A 23,596-nucleotide genomic window follows, 5' to 3' on the forward strand; every position below is an offset into this window, starting at 1 on the left:
GGGGGAGGCTGATCGAAGATAGATAGAGGAGAAGATAGGTGGAGAGGAGACAGACAAGTTAGAGAGGCGGGGATGGAGCCAGTAGAAGTGAGTGTAGGTGGGGAGGTAGGGAGGGGATAGGTCAGTCCAGGGAACATGGACAGGTCAAGGAGGCGGGATGAGGTGGTAGGTAGGAAATGGAGGTGCGGCTTGAGGTGGGAGGAAGGGATGAGTGAGAGGAAGAACAGATTAGGGGAGTGGACCCCACCACCCAAGCCAGTTTTCCATCCCCACCCTTGTCTGCTTTCCGGAGAGACCACTCTCTCCGCGACTCCCTTGTTCGCTTCACACTGCCCTCCAACCCCACCACACCCGGCACCTTCCCCTGCAACCGCAGGAAGTGCTACCCTTGCCCCATCTCCTCCCTATCCCAGGCCCCAACATGACCTTCCATATCAAGCAGATGTTCACGTGCACATCTGCCAATGTGGTATATTGTATCCACTGAAACCTGATGTGGCTTCCTCTACATTGGGGAAACCAAGTGGAGGCTTGGGGACCGCTTTGCAGAACACCTCCACTCGGTTCGCAACAAACAACTGCACTTCCCAGTCACGACCATTTCAACTCCACCTCCCATTCTTTAGATGACATGTCCATCATGGGCCTCCTGCAGTGCCACAATGATGCCACCCGAAGGTTGCAAGAACAGCAACTCATATTCTGCTTGGGAACCCTGTAGCCCAATGGTATCAATGTGGTCTTCACAAGTTTCAAAATCTCCCCTTTCCCCACTGCATCCCAAAACCAGCCCAGTTCTTCCCCTCCCCCCACTGTATCCCAAAACCAGCCCAGCCTGTCTCTGCTTCCATAACCTCTTCTTCCTCTCACCCATTCCTTCCTCCCACCTCAAGCCGCACCTCCATTTCCTACCTACCACCTTATCCCACCTCCTTGACCTGTCCGTCTTCCCTGGACTGACCTATCCCCTGCCTACCTCCTCACCTATACTCTCCTCTCTACCTATCTTCTTTTCTCTCCATCTTCGGTCCATCTCCCCCTCTCTCCCTATTTATTCCAGTTCCCTCTCCCCATCCTCCTCTCCGATGAAGGGTCTAGGCCCGAAATGTCAGCTTTTGTGCTCCTGAGATGCTGCTTGGCCTGCTGTGTTCATCCAGCTCCACACTTTGTTATCTTACATTCTGTGTGCTTCCCACCCTCAGTGCTTCCTCCAAGTCTACATAGAAGAGTACTGATTCATCAGCCGAAAGTATGTGGTAACCTGGTGCCATGAGACTTCATGGGTTTCGATGCTGTGGACTCCAGGGGGCAACTCCCTCCCGACTGTATACCACTGTGCTGCCACCTCTGCTGGGTCTGACCTGCTCCTGGCCCGAACATATCCAGAGATGATAATGGTGTTAGCTGGGACATTGCTCCTAAGGTATGTTTCCATGAGTATGACTAGGTCAGTCTGTCGTGATTTGTGAGACAGTTTTTCCAATTTTGGTTCTGTGCAAGGGTAACTGGACCCGAAACATTAACTCTGATTTTTTCTTCACTCACGCTTCCAGACTCGCTGAGCTTTTCCAGCAACTTCCGTTTTTGTTTCTGATTTACAGCATCTGCAGTTCTTTCGGTTTTTCTTCCTATTTTGGCACTGGTCCCCTGTTGTTAGTAAGGAGGACTTTACAGGGTTGACAGAGCCGCTTCTGCCATTGCTGTTTCCGAGGTCAATACCAGGTGGTCCGTCCGGTTTCATTTCTTTGTTGAGATTTCAGTAGGCTAATATGTTATCTAATGCAGTTTTGTGTGATAAGGGAACTAACCATGAAGGACTTTCCTCAACATCTCCCATCACTCTCAGGTCGAACCACCATCGGTTGTTGCTCTCTCTAATGAAAGAGATGCATTATGGTCTGCATAGGACTATGATAATTTAGCCATTTTACAGTAAGTGACTCACTGATTGCAACCAAATTTAGTTGGGATTAGGCACTGATCTGCTGCTTTCTTATAACATTTATGTAAGTAAATTTATTTATGAGTTATTAGTCTTCACCAGTTTTTAGAGCATTAAAGCAAAGCACTGATTGGAACTCTATTTAAGAATTACCTCCTCCACATTGTTTGGAGCACTGGGACCACCTCTTCAAAGCCCACTCAAATGCAGCCATGTCTTCCTGTAAAACTTCATTTGTCATAGTGGCCAAGTCGTCTTCATGAATAGTGTACTTATAACTCAGGGAGCATTTGGTATCATCATTTGGCATCATCTGTTGTTTGGTAAAAGGGACAAATAAATAGTATGATTACACATTCATTAAGTCTATTGCTTCAATAATCACCTTTACAATGTAACAGGCAGTACACTTGCACATTAACAACTACAGGAGAAAATTAATTGACAAAAGCATGGGGACACTCTGCTTGCTTCCTGATTGGAACAAGGAACAGGCTGAGTGCAATTGAGGTCTCTCTACGGAAGGAGTGGCTGTCATGAGGTTCCTGAAATTTTAGCACTGCTAGGTAAAGGTAAATGAATAAATAATGATATATCATGGCAACTGTATATAAAGCAACAAGAACTTAAAAACAAGAATGATTCAGCCAAAGAAGACTTTTTAATCTATTTGTATTATTCTTCCCAGAAAAACAATCAAATAATTTCACCGTTGTAGCCTTTAACTGTCTTGCAAAATGACTCAATGACAACCACAACTAGCCTTCCTGGTCATCAGTTTCATCAATTAATTCTCTCTGTAAAATCAACAATGAAAGCACCAGGCCCAGCACCTCTAATACAGTAAATTGCTTCCACAATGAAATCAGCCACAAATTGAATCAGAGTCAAAGCACTATTAGGACCACAAGAAGGCAAGATCATACATTTAATGAATCACCAGTTGGCAAAGATGGTGATGGGGCAAAGGTTTGAAAGAAATGTGTATAAATCAAACTATTCAAATTCTGTCATGTCCTACTTTCTTTTTTATAGCCATCCATATAACATGATAATTTTGCTCTCAGCAACCTAATCTATAGCAGCTTCAAAAGCTTGCTCAGAACCTAGCTCCTCAATCCTGTCTTTTGTTATCTTTCCCAGATTTTCTTTCAATTCCTGTTCAGAGTCCACATTAGCTCTCTCTAATCAAATGCTGTGGGACGTTTCATATTGTTGATGCACACAAGCCTAATTTGTGTCTATATTGGTAGTAACTGGAGTGTAATCTTACCAGCACTACTATCCCATCATGGAGGGGTCCAATGGTTTGTAGAGATTCCTTGTCATCATTGTTCGTATACTCCCATATTGCTCCCATTTCAATGAAAGTTTTAGTATCAGGCAAATCATCTTCTCCATTCAAAATGAAATTTCCTGTCACTTGGTTCTTGATTACTTTGTAAATAAAAGAAATCTTAAAGTCCACGTTAAGTAAATACTATAGTTACATTTGCTTCAAACCACAAAGTTGTAACTTTTGAACAGCAGTTAAATTTCAACGCCAACTTTCACTAAAATTTGCATTTAAAACATTAAATACAATAAGCACTGGACAGATCTCACCGGTACAGTTCGCACCTTAAAGAAAATTAAATCTCTTACTATCTTGAGGTTGTAAACAGTGAGCAGCACATTTGAATTTGAGAAGTACAAATATTTTACAAAGAACCATTATAGCTTGGGAGAACTATGTTTAAATGATGAAGTCAATTCAAATCATTGTTTCAAGGTTCATTTTGGGGAGGACTTACCAATGAAATGAGGAGATGCATTTGATTCTTGAATAGTGAGATGTCTAGCTCCAGCTGGAATTTCAAACATCTTCATGTAGCCTTTCAAATCAGAGAGAATTAGTGACTAAATTATGATGTTATCAAATATGGAGCACATTTTAACTGATGTGGATACTAAATCAAAGCAAATACCTCAGATGCTGAAAACCTGAAATTAAAACAAAGGCTGCTGGAGAAGGGGTCACAAAAAGGTCATATTGGACTCAACATGTTAACTCTGTTTCTCTTTCTATGGAATAGCGATCTGAAACCTTCAATTGTGTTAAATGCAATTTGTATTGAAGAAACACACGTAGAAGAAAATACTTGTTCAAATTAAAAAGCATTTGTTTGGTCCAGAAATCCAGGATACGATGAGGAAGAAATTACTTGTTTCAATAAACCAGCTACTTTCAATGAAGGACATTTATGAGTTTAAAAGGTCTTCAAAATGGTGATACAAGGCAGATGCATGGGCTAACAGGGAAGAATTCACCTGCAAAGGGAATTCATGAGATTAACCGTCCTCCAGATAAGGTAACGGAACAATACTAGGTTTAGCAGGAAAACAGTCTTTTGTGAACGACAACCAAGATATAAAAGATTATCCAGTGGACAAAAATTTACAAATGCTCAGTATCAAAGAGCCATTGTCTAGGATTGCTGGCTCTCACAGCCTCCTCTATGTCTTAGAGAAAACATCATCTAAATACCAACAGGTACCAACGGCAGAACTAGTTAATAGTCCCGACAGAAGATTCGACGGAGAAGGAACAGAACATTCTGGAAGACATGTAACCTGGCTGTAATTTTGAGAGGCTAAAGTCTCTTTTCTTATTTTACATAACTGGGACTTGTATTTTTTGGAACAGCATACCTTTAGAATCTTGCTTCCTTTGGGAATAGTTAATAGTTAGAAGGGGTTTATTCCGTTTGTTAATAGTTTAGTTAATTTGTTCACTGTTAGAGTTAGATAAATAAATTGTTACTTATTAATTGTGAAATGAGTGTCAGGGATTTATTCTATTTAACCATTTGAAGTTGCTGAAAGGTACCTTTTCACACCCTTTTTACAGATTATAGGGCGAGGTGCTCCTCTTTGGGTGTTTCAGTGTTAGTTGTGCGAGGTTGGGGGATTAGTGTCAACCTCCGCTTTATAACACTACCAGCTACAAGACCCTGCCCTGAACACAGAATCCAGCTGGCACTTGCAGAAGATCTGACAGGGTGCTTCACTTTAAGTGGCCTGTTTTGGATAGGATATTCATCTCAGAGGGACAAAAACTGGATATTATTTGAAAAACATAGATGAGTGATTATCCTAGTGTTGTAAGCCTCAAATGTGAAATCACTTGTAAAGAGACTTCTAATGATAATCACAACACTTTCTGAGGGAGCTGGCTGCATGAAAATTGATTGTCAGATTTCCTACACTGCAATAGTGACTACATTTCCAAAGTACCTCATTGGGCTTTAAAATGCTTTTGGGACATCCTGAATGGCATTATAATAAATGTCGGTCTTCTTTTCCTGATATGTAAGTCAATGGCTTCTGCAATTACTTTGACTGTTGTGTATTTCTCTCCTCTGTAAGTTGTTTCCACCCTATCAGGTGGCTAGTTTTACTGAGAATAGTGAGTTTCTACCTAATCATGTCTCCCCAGCTGGTATCCTAGTGCTTTGTTGGAATGTTCTGGGGGTGTATAGCATGAGGTGAGCTCAACTGCAAATGTTGGACAGAGTTGTCTCTTGCTTTGTGGCAAGAGTTTCTGGCAGGAAGCATCTCTGATGGCGATCCGGGGAGTTCGGTTTTGCCCGCCACCATGCACAGGGATAGTCTTTTTAGGGGGACTGCCAACATCTCATGTGCTGCTGTCTTCAGATTTCTACTGGGTCCTGAATGCATATCTACACATCTCAAGTTGCTGCCTGTTCTCATAATAGCTGGTGCATCTGCTCAGCCCTGAAATATAGCACTGGCCACAATTTGGAACTGTGGTCAATGCTGATCTCCAAAATTGTCTCCACTGCTGCAGTTTGTTCTTCATGATCTCTATCTACCTCTCATCTGTGGCTCTGGTTTTGATATCAATGCAGCTGCAACCTGCTGTATCATTACCTGAAAGGAACAGAAAACTTTGGGATATCACCACAAAGGAGAAGGAGAAATACATCTTGGGCATGACTCTAAGACAGGCTGTAGTGAACTGGCTGCCTGTTTTATGTCACATAAAGTTTTCCAAAATCTGATAGAGTGTCAAATAATTGTGAAGTACATATTCCATTTTAACACACAGAATATTGAAGTGTATTATATGAAATATCATTATCAAATTAACATTGTCCAGTTTTTACTAAGACAATTTAAACTATTATATTACTGCAGGAATGTACATAAATGTCCGACAGCAACCATTGACTTGTCCATCTCCAAACCTAATGATTCAAAATATTGGGTTGAATGTTATGGGCCAACCACAGGTGGGAAAGCATGTGGGTGAACCTTAAATTTAGAATACTATCTGTCATTGGCACGCGCCCACTGCTGGTCAGCCCACTCCTTTCCCCACTCTAACTTTACACATGAGCGGGGGAGGTGTCAGATGGGCCATCTGGTTTTACCCAATTAAGGCTCTGTCCAACATGTGGCTCCAAACTCCTCTTGCCAAGGCCTGTCAACCTTGGCCCCAGTGAGATCCCATCCTCCAAGGGGCTGGCAGCTCTCAGACAGAACTACTACCTGGAGACCAAGAAGATAAAGCCCAATACAAATAAAGGGCCATTGTCTAGAAATTGACAGCCTGCTAAACTGACTGAGCAAAGATGAGCTCCCCCTTAATTTTTACACTGCGGTGTGGGAGAGTCTGTCTTAACTCATGCAAAATCCATGCACTTATTTAGAATTAAAGTTAGATTTTCAATTGAAATCCCATGGATTCTGGGGGTTAAATTCCCAGATGCTATCTTTCCAGCTGAAAATATATTCCAAGAGTGCATTAGTACTTTAACAAAGTTAGTACGTTAACTTTGTCTTTAGCCTGCTCTTCCTTCATCTGTGGTTTCTCATTGTGGGAGTGAGATCAGTGAAATATCCGATAATATAGTCACCATAAATAGCAACTCAGTTTTGTTTTCCAGTAGTCAGCATTATCGTAGGAGTTATATTTACTGACATAAAGTATCATGGAGCTGGCCTGCTCTTTCTAGTCCAGCCTCTGTCCAATCCTGCTAACAGGTTGGATCACCCATTCTCTCCTCCCTCAACACCAAATTCAGTGGGTGAAGCCTCTGAATGGGAAGTTTAGCTGCTATTCACATCCTTAGCTGAAGCAGTTTTATGCCAATCAAATAACTTACCACTAATTATCAGAATTATTGTGTAATTAGTGCAGGCACTGCTGTCTTCATTTACTAAGTGATAGAGACAGTGTGTTCCAATATTTTAATTGCAATTTTTGAAAAAATAAATAATAAACAAACACACAAACCTGGTTTTTTTGCTGCTCTGGAAAATGTCCCTTTGATTATTTTACAGTGCGAATTATCACCACCACACACCCCACATTTGTCTTCCTTTTTAACGGAGCCCAACACTTTGTCACAGCCCACTTTCTAAAACATCAAAAGAACACAAGATTTTACATTTTGGGAAATTTATGAGTAACATTAATAGGATCTTGTTGAAGATAAGCATTAATATTTAAGAAAGCCATTAATATGAAGGACATGCTCACTGAGACACAGTATTATACAGTATTAGTCCAACAATTGTAGATGCTAAAACTAGGTAATCACTTTTTAATGATTTCTATATTCATAGACTCCTTTGGCACTTGCAGGATTCTCACATTTTACGTAATGCAGTCTTAAAAATAGGGTAGATGAATATCTTCAGTTGTGTCCCGTTATTCATTATAAGTTATTATTTTCTAGATGTATTCAAAAAATCAGTTAGATATGATATATGTAATACTACATTTGTAAACAGTTATATCTTTCCAAAGAATTGTTAGGGACGGGTCAAAAGTAATAACAAGCCCAAATTCTCTACCAATTAGTGGGTACACTCTATGTATATTCCCCATCTCACCGGGGTCTATTCATGCTAAAATCATCATCTCAGAAAATTTTCCAATCAACTTTCTACAGACGGTTCCATGCAGCAAACTGTGTTAATGCTTCAAACATCAATTTTTTGCAGTACCAAATCTTACTATTCAATCACCTCTCAGTTGTTAGTCACTATGGAACCTTGAGATTTTAATTTGCCAAGGGAAATATTGGCAATTTGTTATTTTATGCTGTTTACTTTATTATGTTTAATTGTGAAATCAAGACACAATTGACATTAGTTAATCTTTACATTTCCAAATGCTTGAGAAAAAATGTAAATGTATTTCCCAGGCATACCACAATTTTGAATGTATAGATCAACAAGAATTTAGCCAGGCCATTTTATAGCCTTATTGAGAAAAAGAGTTAGCTATAACAATTGTACACCAACCATTTTGCATTTGCATGTGACAGCACTAAGCTAGTATTTCCATTACAAAAAGAAAGCAAGAATATTTCAATGTTGTTGTATGAATGCAGGGTCTATCGAAAAAAGGAGATTTGGGAAACATGTTCTTTAAATATATTTTGAAACACAAGCTGTGCTACCATGGGGTGGCACAGCAGTTAGCACTGCTGCCTCACAGCGCCAGGGACCCAGGTTCAATTCCAGCATCAGGCAACTGTCTGTGTGGAGTTTGCACATTCTCCCCATGTCTGCGTGGGTTTCCTCCCACAGCCCAAAGATGTGCAGGTTAGGTGGATTGGCCATACTAAATTGCTCAGAGAGTGTAGATTATGTGGGTTATAGTGGGCTGGGTCTGGGTGGGGTCGACTGAATGGCCAAGTGTGGGCTTGTTGGGCCAAAGGGCCTGTTTCTACACTCTAGGGATTCTATGATTCTACAAGCTTGTTCTCAGGCTGTTTTGGAATTGACAAACCGATGTATTTTGACTTTGCTATCACCCCATTGCAATGTGGCTCAGATTGTCAAAATATGTAAATAACTACACACACAAAAAAGAAGTGAAACAGCCATCATATGTGCTTTTCCTCCTTATGTCCTCTAGCTACCTCTCCTTTATAAGCAACAACATTCAAATCTTGAACCATCAACCTAAAGGGGGGCCGCATAAGGTAGGCATAGGCTTGTGTTATGCTTCTGTCGAGTGTGTAATACTGTGTAAAATATGCCAAGTAGTTACACGGCATCCACCCAATTTGTGTAAATAATCCAGGTATATACCTAAAATGGATATCAAAATTGCACTGAAAAGCGATAGTCCCTTTAACTGTTGTTAATTAGTGTTAGATATGGCCACACGTAAGTATAAGGTTATTAACATGTTTATGACCCCTTCATAAAATTAATCATTGGCAACCAAGACAGATGTTAGGATTGTGTCACTTAAAATTCTTCAATAACTACCTCAGTCACTACAAAGTTTTGTATATTAAGTGTAAATTATTAACTTTTCTGAAGAGCCAAGCACTCACACCACAATCCTGGAGATCAGCCTTTCTTGCCATTACACAATCCAATCCTTCTCCTAGGTCATACCTGAGAGTTGCTGTCATCAAGTCAAAACAGTGCTTTCTCATGGGACCAGCTTCCTTTGAAGTCAGGACAGGTACCATCTCTCCCAGGGATATAGGTCAGGCCTGAATAAGCCCTAACCTTATTTCTGTCTAGGCTGTGAGTGACCAGGTTAATAAGCCTGAGAAATTTTGTAAAAGCAATATTTTAGATGAAAAACTATTTTAAATTCCACCTGGGTTTTATTGGACTATATCTAAAGTTCAAAAAGAAACATCTTTCAATGCCTTCATTTGTACCATTTTGCCAGAGTTAAAGGAATTATTTTGCTTCCATATTTGTTAACGAAAGATGATGTGGTTTTTCTCTTTTATTAAAGTACTTCTTCCTCGATCCTGTTCGTTAGTTATTTCATTGCAAAATTGGCACAGTCTGAGAAGCAGACTGCTTACAATATGGTGTGCATATATTATACAGCTATATATGGAGGTTGCACTTTATTTTAGTTAGTTACATTTTATCACTATGATTAGAAAATGCATATTTGGCCACTTTGCAATGCTTAAAAATGTTAACTTTAGTTGAGTGTTTTGCTGATTATGCCAAAAATTGAAGTATTTATATAACTGAATGTATTTTGTCCACCGGAAATGGTTAAACAGGATTTATTTTAAAACAGGAGGAAAACAGAAATAATCCAAAAAATCTGGTACTTCTAATTAAGCCACAAATTTAGATTCTATAGTGGAGACAATCTGGGGATTGAACAAAGACTTCTAATCATAAGGTGAAGAGATAGGAGGACCCTCCTCATGTCTGCCACACTACAGTGCTTTAAAATTCTACCCTTAAGGCTTCTCTATCAATCTAGTAACCATCTCGAAAAATTTTGTCAGTTTGGTAAGATATGCCCCACTATTCAAGAGTCTGTCATAACCCTTTCCCTTGTAGTGTGAGCAGTGAGTCCTGTTAACAATTTCCTTTAATTAAGAGCAGGCCAATGGTTTCAACATTGAGCCAAAGAGGCAAGTGCTTTCACTGTTGCGACTCAAGCTGTATATTCCATCATGATATGAATAGCCAAGTCCCTAAGTCAGCATGAACAAAGCCACTGAAGAAGTATATTAGGATTTTTAAATGGAAGAGATCGTGTTTGTGCAAAGGACACATTCACTTAATAAAGTGGAATATGTTAAAAATATTTATCTTCTGTAAATTCTTACTTGTGAGAAATGATTTTCAAAGATTGTTGTATCTGTACGTTGGAATCCATTTGAGTTATTGAGTTCAGGTTGGTCTAGATAGAATGCATATTTGACAGAATTCAACATAAGTTGTCACTTTCATTATCCACGTTATACGAAAGATCGCATCACTCACCACACAATCACCTCGAACACAAATGTCATATCGGTCACTGTATGAACATCGTGTTCCATCATGGACTATCCTCTTCATGTAAACAATTTCCCTGGTTTCTTTTGATTCACAGGTGAGGAAGCACCTTTGTTCAGCTGTCGAGAGGTGTTGAGAGGTATTGATTATATTACTGACAAATTAACATTGCCATTTGATAGAGTGACTCAACTTTTCACGTCTTTGAAAATTCTTTTTTTATTGTAAGTGCAGCTTAGATGATCACTTGACCATCTTAGCAATCTATCATCGCTGCACCCACTTCAGCATCACTTTGACTGGTCTCTTGACAAAGAAGGCAGTCATATGTAATCCCAAGGTTTAGTAGTGTGATCTTTGTCTGCTTTTGCATTTTGTGTTTTGCAAAGTTGCACTACTGAAATTGTTACTGACACATTAAAGAAAAACAACATTTTTTAAATTGAAAGCACACTGGATATCCCAACTGTGCACATCCTGCTGGAATGAAGGTCTCAATACTGCTGTGACTCAATGACAGAAGGTGGCTATGGCCATCCGTTAGCTCTGTTTTGATACATGACCAGACCACCTGAGGAAACTGTGAGTGACGAAGCGAAAGATATTTGTCACAACACTGATATTAATTCAAAACATTCTTTACACCCATCTCCCAATGGCTTCAAGGTAAAGTCCCTAGGAAAGGTTATTGTCTTCGGTTTACCCAGACAGTAATGTCCCAATGGGTATTCCTTGCATTTTGTAGAGCCTTCCCCAAACTGAAGTGTACATATGTGATAATAATTGATGGATAAATTAGAAGGAAGTTAAGGAGAACTTTGTCATGCAAAAGGTGACAGATTAGTGGAGGCAGAAACACTAATCACAAGTAAAAGTACACAGATATGCACTTGAAGTACTGTAACCTACCAGGTTACAATCAAGCTGATGTTTCAAGTCTAGATAACTCTTCCTCAGAGTTATTAGCTTGCTCTCTCTCCATGGATGCTACCTGACCTGCTGTGATTTCCAGCATTTGTTGTTTTCAGTACAGATTACAGTACCTGCAATAATTTCTTCCTAGGTTTCTTTCCACTAAACTGCATGACTGAACAGCAAATCAAAAGTTTCCACACAGGCCTGAGTTATCATTCACTCATGGTCAACCCAAACAAATGCAAAGTTCCTCTGCTCATAAGTGTATAGGTGCCCTGCAATGTCAAAGGTTGTGGGGTGACCACTGGTTTATAAAATGATGAGGGGCATAGTTAGGGTAAATAGCCAAGATCTTTTTCCCAGGATAGGGGAATCCAAAACTGGAGGGCATAGGTTTAAGGTGAGAGGTGGCAAAGATTTAAAAGGGACTAAAAGGCAACTTTTTCATGCAGAGGGTGGTGCGTGTGAATGAGCTGCCAGAAGAAGTGGTGGGGGTTGGTACAATTACAACATTTAAAATGAATTTGGAGTGTGCATGAATAGGAAGAGCTTAGATGATACGGGCCAAATGCTAGCAAATAGGGCTAGATTAATTTAGGATACCTGGTTGACATGGGACAAGTTGGACTGAAGGGGTCTGTTTCCATGCTGTACAACTCTATGATACATATGTGAAGCACACTGCTGCACAAGTGAAAAATCATGCGACTCTGTGAATAGCCTTGCATCTCTAGAGACACTAATACCATGGATCAGATTGAAAATCATTCTCCTAACTGCTTCAATTAAAGGACTGAAGACCATAAGCTGGAATGAGAAGTGATCCATCAGCCAAACCACGAATAGTTTATGTCCATTTTACATCCCAGTATGAATATTTCCATCTGTCTTTCACTTTGGAATATTTATCATTCTTTATAAACTGCAATATGAAAATTGTTGGCTCTAGTTCACCTTCAGTTATTCTGATTTTGGATGATGCACCAATAATTGAGTTGATGAATAAACATGGCAATCAATTTCCATCAAACAGCATATCCAGACAAGAGAGGAGCAGATGTTGCTATTGTTCATTCCACACATGCTGCACTAACCACGTACCATATCTCAAACAATTCTAACACTACTTTTGAGTATTTACGTATTGTACAATATCAAATGCAACAGCATTGCCTACATTTATTTCAATGTGAATTTGTTGTGAATGTGATTTATTTCACACAATATGCACAATTACAAAGTTTGCAAATTACCGTGTTTGATACCTAGCACTTTTATTTATTCCCAATGATGGGCTTCATGAAGGTAACTGTTTCAACAGTGCTTTAAAGAACTTAAAAATAATTCTGCAATGTTCCAGCATATTTCATATATTGCTGACACATCCAGAATTGGAAACACATCACAAGCATAAGTGCCCAGGGTTTCTTAGTCCTACTGGATCCCTGCCATTTCTTTGATTTTCTTACTGGCTTCCCGAGATGCAGGGCATTCATCCATTCCCTAACAAGGGCCCTACAACAGGACATCCTGTTTACCTGGAGACAGTGTAGCACTGGAGGTGATTATACAGAGATGGATAAGTAGGCCTTCCTTGGTTTGGATGATAGCAGCTGGGGTGTGCCATCCAACACCTTCAAAATCTGAAGTTGGCTTTACTGGATTGCACAATCATACCAGTAGCAACATTCACCATCATGTTTACTTTTATTCGATGACACAGGCGAAGTGGGCATGTGACATGCAGTGATGCTGCCATCTAACAATACCTTGCAAATTAAGTCCCTACAATATCCAACATGTTGATGCTAAACAGCATTACTGGATGCAAACGAAATTGCAGGTTTTTCAGTTCCACTTAACATGCAATTTTATGCATGGAACACTATACTTAGTTGTGTTTATTATAAGCTGCCAAAGCTTTTTTTTCCTAAACTTTGTGCACCTGCTAACTAGCAACTTTTCAGGAACAAAATGCCACAGCCATGAATATTGAAAACTTTCTTACGGTCACGATGTTCATATGGCAACCACTGGTGCATGCTGTTGTTATATTCAAAGTTGTTATTCCACTGCCTGCATTGCTGTTCTCTAAAGTCTTCAAAATGCTCTGGACAATCTTCTGTGTTACAAAGCTGATACTCGTAGCTCTGTCCAGAGCACTCTCGCCCACCATTGGAAGGTCTAGGGGAGGAAATCAAAAAATTTATAGTCACGACATTTAAGGCTAGCTAACCAAGCTCTAGCCATAAAATATTATGTGTCATCAAATTTTCACGATAAATGATCACAGAATTGGTTGTCCAAATCACATTTTTATTTATGCTACCTAAAGTGCACTAACGCACAAATCATCATCTTGTAGAAAATAAAAAGTCAGACGTACTTTAAAGTACCTTCAGTGTGATATAGAGTGGGATGTTCTACTTATGGTTAAATAGTCAGGATGTGAAAGGCTGTTATTGACTGGTAATATATTTTTACCCCAATCATAAAATGCAGTTTGGTACTAACAATCCATCTGACCTTTTTAAACTTTTAAATTTCAAGGACTGCATGAAAGTCCTGGATAATTGCCATGACACATGCCTCTCTGTCCTTTCAACACCAGACAGTGCAATTGATTCAAACTTCAAGCTCTATTGACAAGCAGTTGCCAATTTCCCAGTTTAGTGTTTGAAAATTTGTTTAGGAGTTAAACAGCAATGGGAATGGGAGTTGCAGGAAATCAATAAAGTGAAAGGAAATGGTAGGTGAATGGCATGATCAATGAGGCAGGGAGGAGATAGCAATGACATTTTGATGAGAAAGTGAAGTGAGGGAAATGATTTTAGGGATGACTTCTTGTTCAGTTTTATTAACCAATCATCCCACATGTGCCCAAGACCTGATACCAGCTCATGATCAGAGCAGATGCATTTATGTATCCTACCTGCCTGCCCCAGCTCACAGAGCCGACTGAACAAAAACCCCACTTTATTGATTTCCTGCAACTCCCATTCCCATTGCTGTTTAACTCCTAAACAAATTTTCAAACACTAAACTGGGAAATTGGCAACTGCTTGTCAATAGAGCTTGAAGTTTGAATCAATTGCACTGTCTGGTGTTGAAAAGTGAAAATGAAGAAAACGATTGGTTAAAATGAAACCCAGAAGATTGTCAGAATTAGATTTTTTTCTGCTAAAGGGTGATTTGACTCTAAATTTTATCACTGTTTCTTTCTTCATAGATGCTGCTGTGTTTCTCCAGCACTTTCTGTTTCTGTTTATTTCAGATCTTCGGCATCCATAGTACCTTGTTTTATTTAAATAATTAAGGTGCTGCTGTAAGGAAAAATAAATTCTTAAAGACAAAAAAAAGCCAGAAAAATAAAAAGTAGGAATCAGATTCTACATTAATAATACAAGCTTTTCTGTCTACGTTCTTCTGATTGGTTGGAGGGTTGAGTCGGTGGACAAGACTGGCACAAGTGAGGTATGTGAAGGACTGGAGTAGAAGATGCATGTGTGCCTGCCAAAGGGTGGATTTGGCAGTGCCAATGTGAGGTTGACAGAGGGGAAAGGCAGCAGCAAAGGTCCCTGTGCGGGATTGGAGACTGGAATGAGTAGGGCAGGGAAGGCAGCATGGGGAGTGGGACAGGAGTTGTGGAATGGGAATAAACATGGGAGGAGCCAAATGAGGAAGCGGCATGATGTAGCAAAAAATGGCGGGATGTGAGATGGGTGGGGGATGGTGCAACTCGTACAAGGTGAACGGGATGGGCATGTCAAGAGAAGGGTGGTATGTAAAGGATGGTATGGATAGAATAGGATGGAGAGGAGGGAATGGCATGGAATGTGTTTGGAATGAAAGAAATGAGATGGAGGGGATGGTAGAGAGGCAGCATGGGAAGAATGAATTGGCATGGGGGGACAGCATGACATTGAAGGGAAAGCATGGGAAGGAGGGCAGAGTCTAGGAAGGAATGGCTTGGCAGAAAGGGCGACAAGGTGACATTTGTGAAGTATATTAATTTTAACACAAATATTTTGCAGGCCTCTGCTGGTGCAAAGATCATACAAAGATGTCAGACTGAGAGCACTTACATTGACTGACTCTGAACAATGCCACACAAGACCCACTGATCTATTTTGGATGAGCATTAAATTTCTTAAAAATAAATCACTTTCACCTAAACCCTTTCCTTCAATCTCAATCTTGAAATACTTCTTTTACAAAGCTAAACTCCAGAATAATTTGAACAATCACATACAACTGTTAAAATATATTAAAAGTTTACATTTAGCATACAATTGCAATAAGACCAGACACTGCTACTCATGTCAAGCCAGCACATTATGATTTGATTTACACTTCTGGGTTGTTTGTGTGAGGTGGGAGGAATCCCAACTCCAAAAACCTGAGATGTAAACGTAGCTGCCTGCACGCTCCTGTTTTGGTGTGTGGTGGAGGAGCTGAAAAATCTGCCAATTCCTGAGGGGGAGGATGCTGGGTAGAAACCCTGCTTTGGTGTTTCAGCCCTGTTGCCAAAGTCAAAATAAAATAAGCAAATATTCCTCACACCTTCGTCAATCCCTCTCAACCCCAGACACGCCCTAGGCATCATCAATGATACTTGTATCACCTAAAGACCTCTATCCATTCCCACGAACCCTCATAGTACTCATGCCAACTTAGTACCTATTTCTACTCACCATCCGATCCTCTTTCATCTAACAAGCTATTCGCTGAGTATCTCCACGCCCCCCATGCACACAGGGCAAAATTAAAATTCTATTACTCAAAGTTCTACATTATGGCCTACACACGATATTAAGAAAAGCACTGTTTGAAATGAAAAAAAACATATTTTAGCAGGCGTTGACTGATCTTGACACATCTAGACAGTCCTCTCAGGTCTAACATTCCCCAGAAACCAAACAGGTGCCAATACTCCTTGACAGTCCTTGTCAGGTCCTGATGGCTCATGATAAGGTGGACAGTTCCTAGAGATTTGTGCATCTTTTAGACACACTCTTCTCTACAGTTAACAATCCTGAAGGGTAGATGAGCCCTTCCTCTGGCTCCCAAAGATCATTGAACTCCATCCCCAAAGAATTACCTGAACTTCCTTAAAGAAAGTCTGACCCACAACCCCAAAGTGTTCTGGGATTATATCCACAGGGATGTCTCAGCTCTAGAAAAGGGTAGCCTGGCAATACAAAGGAATTTTCGGAGTACAGGCCAGCTGCAGCCTGGCCAAATCCCACATTCTGGGTTCCGGACATTATGGACTCCAAACTCCATTTTAAGTGAAAGCAACTGACGATTTAATTAGCCAGGTGTCTTGTAAAGTGAGCATGTGCAAACAATGGAAAATCTGAAAATCCCACCCTGTGGAATTGAGAAATGCTGGATTTGGAGTGAAACTTAGGTTTCTCTATATGGTCATACTCTGACCCTGTATCCGTGCACTCAGTTTTAATGTTCTGACTTGCACCTTTAAGATAGCTAGAGTCTTACCATTACACTTCATAGCACCACACACTTCCAGCAGTTTATAACCCAATCTTTTCCAACGCTGATGCCATCTTGCAACACTTGATGGATCCCATTTCCTGCCAAAAATTTCTAAATCTCTACTGAAAAAAATGCACATTGTTCCTCAAATCTCAGGAAAAGACCCAGTTGACATTTGTAGGTTGTTGGTAATCCACTGGTATGACAGCCTTGAATGGATTCCACTCCCGGAACAAAGCCCCATACCTGCCAAAACTAACTGTAGTCTTTATAGGATCCATTGCAGACATCACTCCAAGGTATGGCTACAGCCTGTGACTGAACTCTTTTCTGCTAAATTCCACCCAAAAGAACACTTGATGGAAGAATGAACCAGGCAGAGAAACATGAAGGAATTAAAATGGAGGCCACCCAAAGAAAACAGCAATAGAGAAACTGAAGGAAAGATGAACAAAACAGCAGTAAAACAAAAACAACTGAGATAAGTGTAGGAGTGGTTGGGTGAGTCGTTACAATTTCGGCATATTCAATGAACCCAGTTTTACAGATTGAATTTTTTCCTCAAGTTTCTGGTCAACTTATTTGTATTTTGCTACATTAAATCTGGCCGCAAACAAGGAGCATCTTAGAAACTATTTTAAGAAAGAAAATTATATATATTTATATATTTCAGATCAGCAATGCAGCTTCATTAACACAGCTGTAAATGTTTTCACCACTTCACATAAGTATAAACATTTTCACTCAGAAAGTCCACCACTTGTGAGTAAGCTGATCTTAAATAACTAAAAAGATTTTAAAAGCCTTCAAAAGAATGAGTCATAATGGTACACAGCCAGTTTCTCATCTTTTCTAAAATTAAGAGCTCTTTTAAGACGTGATGTTTATGTGCCTAAAGAAGCAGCAGCTGAACTATCTAAAAGCCTGCAAGTTGTGCATTTAGCTGAAATTCAAAGTGGAGATTAATTGGACCAAGTGTCTGTACTGTTTTCTGAATGGATTGGGGAAGGGACTCCATACAGCATGATGTCTTCTAAATTCATAGGGATATTATTCTTTTCATAGAATCCCTACAGTGTGGGGACAGGCCCTTTGGCCCAACAAGTCACACTGACCCTCAGAGCATTTCACTCAGACCCAACCCCCTACAACCTACCTAATGTACACATGGGCAATTTAGCATGGCCAATTCACCTAACCTGCACATCTCTGGGCAGTGGGAGGAGACCAGAGTACCCGAAGAAAACCCATGCAGAAATGGGGAGAATGTGCAAACTCCACACAGACAGTCGCCCAAGGGTGGAATCAAACCCATGTCCCTGGCACTGTGAGGCAGCAGTGCTAGCCACTGAGGCACTGTGCCACCCCTAAATTAGAGCAGAAAATTGCAGAAATTCAATTTGTGCTGAATTTATTGCGCAGCAGAACTTGCACTGATTTGGATGTCTTTGTGTGAATTAATACAAGCTAAGGGAAAATTCCAAGCCATTATATTCTTTATTTATCATGGCCCAGATAAAGAAGATAAATAAATTAATTTATAATAAGGACTGGTTTAGTTCACTGCTAATTTTATTCTGTTTTCAATTGTTTTTTGTGTTGTTCTCATTTCTTACTGATGGACATCAAATTTCTATGGTTAAATCAAATGGTTTTAACTATAACAAAGACATTCTTTTATTTATTTCATGCAGCATAATCTAAAGTTTATGCAAGACCAGATTATTTTACATTATAGCAAGACTTTGGTTTTGCAGTAGTCGTAACAATGAAACTGTCAGTGCTTGCCATCTTTACTCCTTTGTAACTCACTACAACTTTTAGACACTGCAAGTTCTCAATTAAATGTGGAATTCAGACTTTCTGTCAGTGCTTCTATTATGTATCGGGTGTGCTGTTGAAGTCCCCACAGCATGCAATTAATCATAAACCTAATGAGAGAATCTGCTCTTTTATTCCATAACAACAGTGTTAAAACACATATAAAAGTGATCTCCAGAAAGTCTGACTTGGTTTTTCAATGCTGGATAAATTTGTAACAACTGCTAAAGACTCTCTCTGGCCCTGCAAAACTAATTTTAAATGGAGTAGTTTTCTGATGAAGAATCCAAGTTAATTTTCTGTAGTCTTATGTTGAACATTTTATTCCTTTATTTTTTCTAATTTTGTTCCCATAAGCATTTGTACTGAGGTAGCTTGGTACCTAAGATGGCACAGTAAGTGGTGACTTTTCATTGTAGCCATGTGAGCATATGTGACAATAAAGCGAATTCTAATTCTAATTTCAGCAATTTTATGGCTTAATCAATTATTTTGTTTCTTATAAAATGCTTAAAATGTGAAGAAAAATATGTGCTTTTGCTTCCGAGCATGTTTGCTGTGTGAGTATTGTACTCTGATTAGCAGTTTACCCTTCTTGATGATGCTAATGTAAATTAAGGTGAAATCTGTACCACAGAAATTGCTAGATTTTTATAGATAACACAGTGTGGAGCAGGAGGAATACAGCAGGCCAGGCAGCATCAGAAGAGCAGGAAAAGTGACGTTTCGAGTCAGGACCCTTCTTCAGAAATGGGGGAGGGGAAGGGGGCTCTGAAATAAATAGAGAGGGGGGTTGCGGTGATAGCAGGTAGATAATGGAGCAGATAGGGTGGGAGAGAAGACAGACGGGTCAAGGAGGCGAGAATGAAGCTAGTAAAACTGAGTGTAGGTATGTAGGGGTGGGGATTGGTCAGTGAGGTGGGAGGAGTGGATAAGTGGGCAGGTCAAGGAGGCGAGGATGAAGCTAGTAAAGCTGAGTGTAGGTATGCAGGGGTGGGGACTGGTCAGTGAGGTGGGAGGACCGGATAGGTGGGAGGGAAGACAGACAGGTCACTAAGGCAGGGATGAGAAGGGGACGCTGGTCTTGGGATGAGGTCAGGGGTGGGGAGATTTTAAAACTAATAAAGTCCACATTGAGGCCACTGGGTTGTGGGATTCCAAGGCGGAATATGAGATGCTGTTTCAAAATCTCGAGCTTTGAAGCTAGAAATCTCCCTACCCCTGACCTGATCCCAAGGCCAGCACCCCCCTCATCCCTGCCTCATTGACCTGTCCGTCTTCCCGCCCACCTATCTGCTTCTCCCACCCCACTGACCAATCCTCACCACTACCTGCCTACACTCACCTTTACTAGCTTCATCCTCGCCTCCTTGACCTGTCCATCTTCTCTCCTACCCTATCGCTCCATTTTCTACATGCTATCACTGTCCCCCCCTCTCTATTTATTTCAGAGACCCCTTCCCCTCCCCTATTTCTGAAGAAGGGTCCAGACCCGACATGTCAACTTTCCTGCTCCTCTGATGCTGCCTGGCCTGCTGTGTTCCTCCAGCTCCACACTGTGTTATCTCAGACTCCAGCATTGGCAGTTCTTACTATCATATTTTTTTATAGGCAGCTTTCTTCATGGTCAAAATCAGGGCTGGCAATATAATGAATCATTGAGTAGTTTTACTCCCTAGACTGGAAATAGTATCACAAATCATGTAAGATAACTAAACAAAAAATTCAGTCATCTATTTCACTTAATTTCTATTGCAAATAGATTTTGAGCTGTATTGAAAAATGGCATTGGTGACTTTTTCATTGAGGATCTGTCATTTTTACTGTAAATCAATAATTTCAATTTTGCATCAACCACACTCAATGATAAAATGTAACTAGTTATTTGTGTCAAAACCTACTTACAATGGGTTATCACACTGGCGTGTCCGAAAGCGTACACCAGTTCCACAAGTTCGAGAGCAAGACCCAAACTTACTCCATGTCCCCCAGTTTCCATCATGTCTTAGTATGTCAGGAGTCAGCCAGATACAGTGACCTTTGAAGCAATGCTAGAAAGTAAAACAAAATTGCACAATTTAGATTTAAATTTAAATTTCCTCCCTTCGGAACATTACACTTCAAATGTATGTCACACCCTGGGTGGAAACAACAACAATATCTACCACTAGCAAAATAAAGAGGACAATTGTATTAACAGAATGAAACTATAAAGTGCTAACATAAATTCCAAAGAACTTAAGTAGAAAAAAAATTATTAGTAGACAGGAGTCATCTCGAGGTGGTAATTTCACCTCAAAGGGTTCAGATATTAGTTGCAAACCTGGAGGTTTGCTACAATTCACAGAACTTGAGAATATTTGGGCCGTGAAATTACTTTTCGCCTCTTGATATAATCGCACTGGATTATGTTAGTGATGAAGATCATAGAAATCTGTTCCTGACATTGCATTTTTGAGTTAAGATGCATCATTCTTATTGCATTACACAGCAGTGAAATTGCCCAAATCTACTGTAAAAACTGAAAATAATGTTAATAAATTGTTTGAACAGCTATTCCCTGTTTCTTGTTATCCTGTCACTTGTTATCATTGTGTATTCATCATGCTCAACTTGCCTTCAAACTTACATTTTCCAAACAGAACATTTGAAATTCTTTCATCGTCCTAATGCATTGCAAAATGTCTGCTACTGACTTAGAAAAGTAAATAGGACTACACATAAAAGAAAAAAGTAGAGGTCGGTCGATACAACTGGATATATGACTTTACCTTGCCAGGAGCACACATTGTCCCATCCAGTGGAGGACCTTTTTTGGTTTTGCAGAAGTATGGATTGTCAGGGTGACTACACCACAACTGCTTGCAGGGATCGAAGGTCCGAAACTGGAACCACAAAATGTAAGGGTGTTTAGGGAGAATGCATTTCTTCTAAATGCTGCCACACAAAATAAAATAGCACATTAAAAAGCATTGAAGACGATTACATGACACTTATATACCTATCAGTGATAATTTTTCTTTGCTAATCTAAGGATGCAAAATTCCTAGTACATTTTTTCTGCAAGTAAAAAAATGGCATAATATCAAAAAAGACATTGACAGGAGGGCTTTCATATAGCAGAAATAAAAATCTGCACAATTTTTGGATATTTAACATGTACATTCAGGGTAATGTCGTGGTCAATTTATTGCAGTGGGTCTTTCAAAGCTTGCCAAATCACAGTTTTTAATTTATATTCTCGCTATCGTCAAAAGCACTGTAACAATTGTTACTAATTGCAACTTTTATAAAGGGATTTAAATGCTGCTACAACAGGAGTTAAAATAGACAATCAAATCTTAATTTCTATCATCTGACTGTTATACCTGTAAGGTTTCATGGACTAAAATGTGTTTTTAAAAAGAACGGCACATGGATCTAAAATGGCTGCAATGGTCACCTGATCAGACACTGAAGCAAGATTCATGAAGCCTATGTTGAATAAACAAAACCATCTGCACTGAAATTACAATTTTTATCCAAAGCTATCAATACAAAGCAACTGAGTTAATGCCAAAAAATTTATATTCCCTGTTTTATTCACACTTATATGATAATGTAATATATTGGGAGATGAAATGCTTGCCTGTTGGTTGTCTGCTTGGAAATACAATAGAATTTGATCAAAAATACACCCTCAGTTATACTTCAACAGCTACTTTTGAGCAATACAGTAGAGTAAAGGAAGTATGGATTTGTAAGTAAGAGCCGGGCGTTATTTTCTCCTTTTCATTCAGGAATCTCTAGAGTCAGGCAGGGTCCAAGGGAAATGGAAAGTGACTAATGTAACACTGCAGGCCAAGCAGCATCTTAGGAGCACAAAAGCTGACGTTTCGGGCCTAGACCTTTCATCAGAAAAGTTTTTGTGCTCCTAAGATGCTGCTTGGCCTGCTGTGTTCATCCAGCTCCACACTTTGTTACCTTGGATCCTCCAGCATCTGCAGTTCCCATTATCACTGACTAATGTAACACCCCTGTTTAAGAAGGGAGGGAGGCAGAAGACAGGACACTATAGGCCAGTTACAAAAACAAAGTAGCTGGAAGGGCTCAGCAGGTCGGGCAGCATCTGTGAAGGAAAAAACGGAGTTAACGTTTCGGGTCGGTGACCCTTCCTCAGAACTATAGGCCGGTTAGCCTGACCTTGGTCATTGGTGAGATTTTTGAGTTTATTATTAAGGATGAGAGTGTAGAATAATTGGAAGGACATGGTACAATAGGGCTGAGTCAGCATGGCTTCATCAAGCTTATTATCCATATTTGTATGTATGTTTGACATCATGATTTTGTTATTTTCCATTGGAGTTAGAAGATTGTAAAATTCCTTTTTCATTCACTGAAGTGAATTTTGGTAGCTTGCTCTCTCATTTTCTAGCCAACTATGTTTTAATTTAAGTGTGATAGCTGTGTTTCAAAGTATTTAAAATATTTATTGCAAATGATCAAGTTGACTTCATCTCTTCATCTGGTCATAATAATATCAAATGCCTCTAATTTTCATTTTACAAAATTGACAGACGTAATGTTGAACTTCCTCCCAAAATGAGCTGCTGCAGTACTCTCACATCAAAATAAAGGTTT

General features: G+C 39.8%; 1 protein-coding gene across 2 annotated transcripts in view; it reads right to left on the reverse strand.

The window, feature by feature from the left end:
- LOC125458512 (A disintegrin and metalloproteinase with thrombospondin motifs 2-like) overlaps positions 1-23,596 on the reverse strand; it is a 219,260-nt gene that overhangs the window by 19,124 nt on the left and 176,540 nt on the right. For both annotated transcript variants that reach the window (XM_048543837.2, XM_048543838.2), the window contains 8 exons: positions 21,748-21,861; positions 20,882-21,027; positions 13,665-13,840; positions 10,727-10,860; positions 7,245-7,368; positions 3,736-3,816; positions 3,216-3,379; positions 2,096-2,255 (listed from right to left, as the gene is read on the reverse strand). In XM_048543837.2, the coding sequence (XP_048399794.1) occupies positions 2,096-2,255; positions 3,216-3,379; positions 3,736-3,816; positions 7,245-7,368; positions 10,727-10,860; positions 13,665-13,840; positions 20,882-21,027; positions 21,748-21,861 (1,099 nt within the window). The remainder of the gene's footprint in view (positions 1-2,095; positions 2,256-3,215; positions 3,380-3,735; positions 3,817-7,244; positions 7,369-10,726; positions 10,861-13,664; positions 13,841-20,881; positions 21,028-21,747; positions 21,862-23,596) is intronic.

Source organism: Stegostoma tigrinum, chromosome 13 (genome assembly GCF_030684315.1).
Source record: "Stegostoma tigrinum isolate sSteTig4 chromosome 13, sSteTig4.hap1, whole genome shotgun sequence".
Classification (NCBI taxonomy): domain Eukaryota; kingdom Metazoa; phylum Chordata; class Chondrichthyes; order Orectolobiformes; family Stegostomatidae; genus Stegostoma; species Stegostoma tigrinum.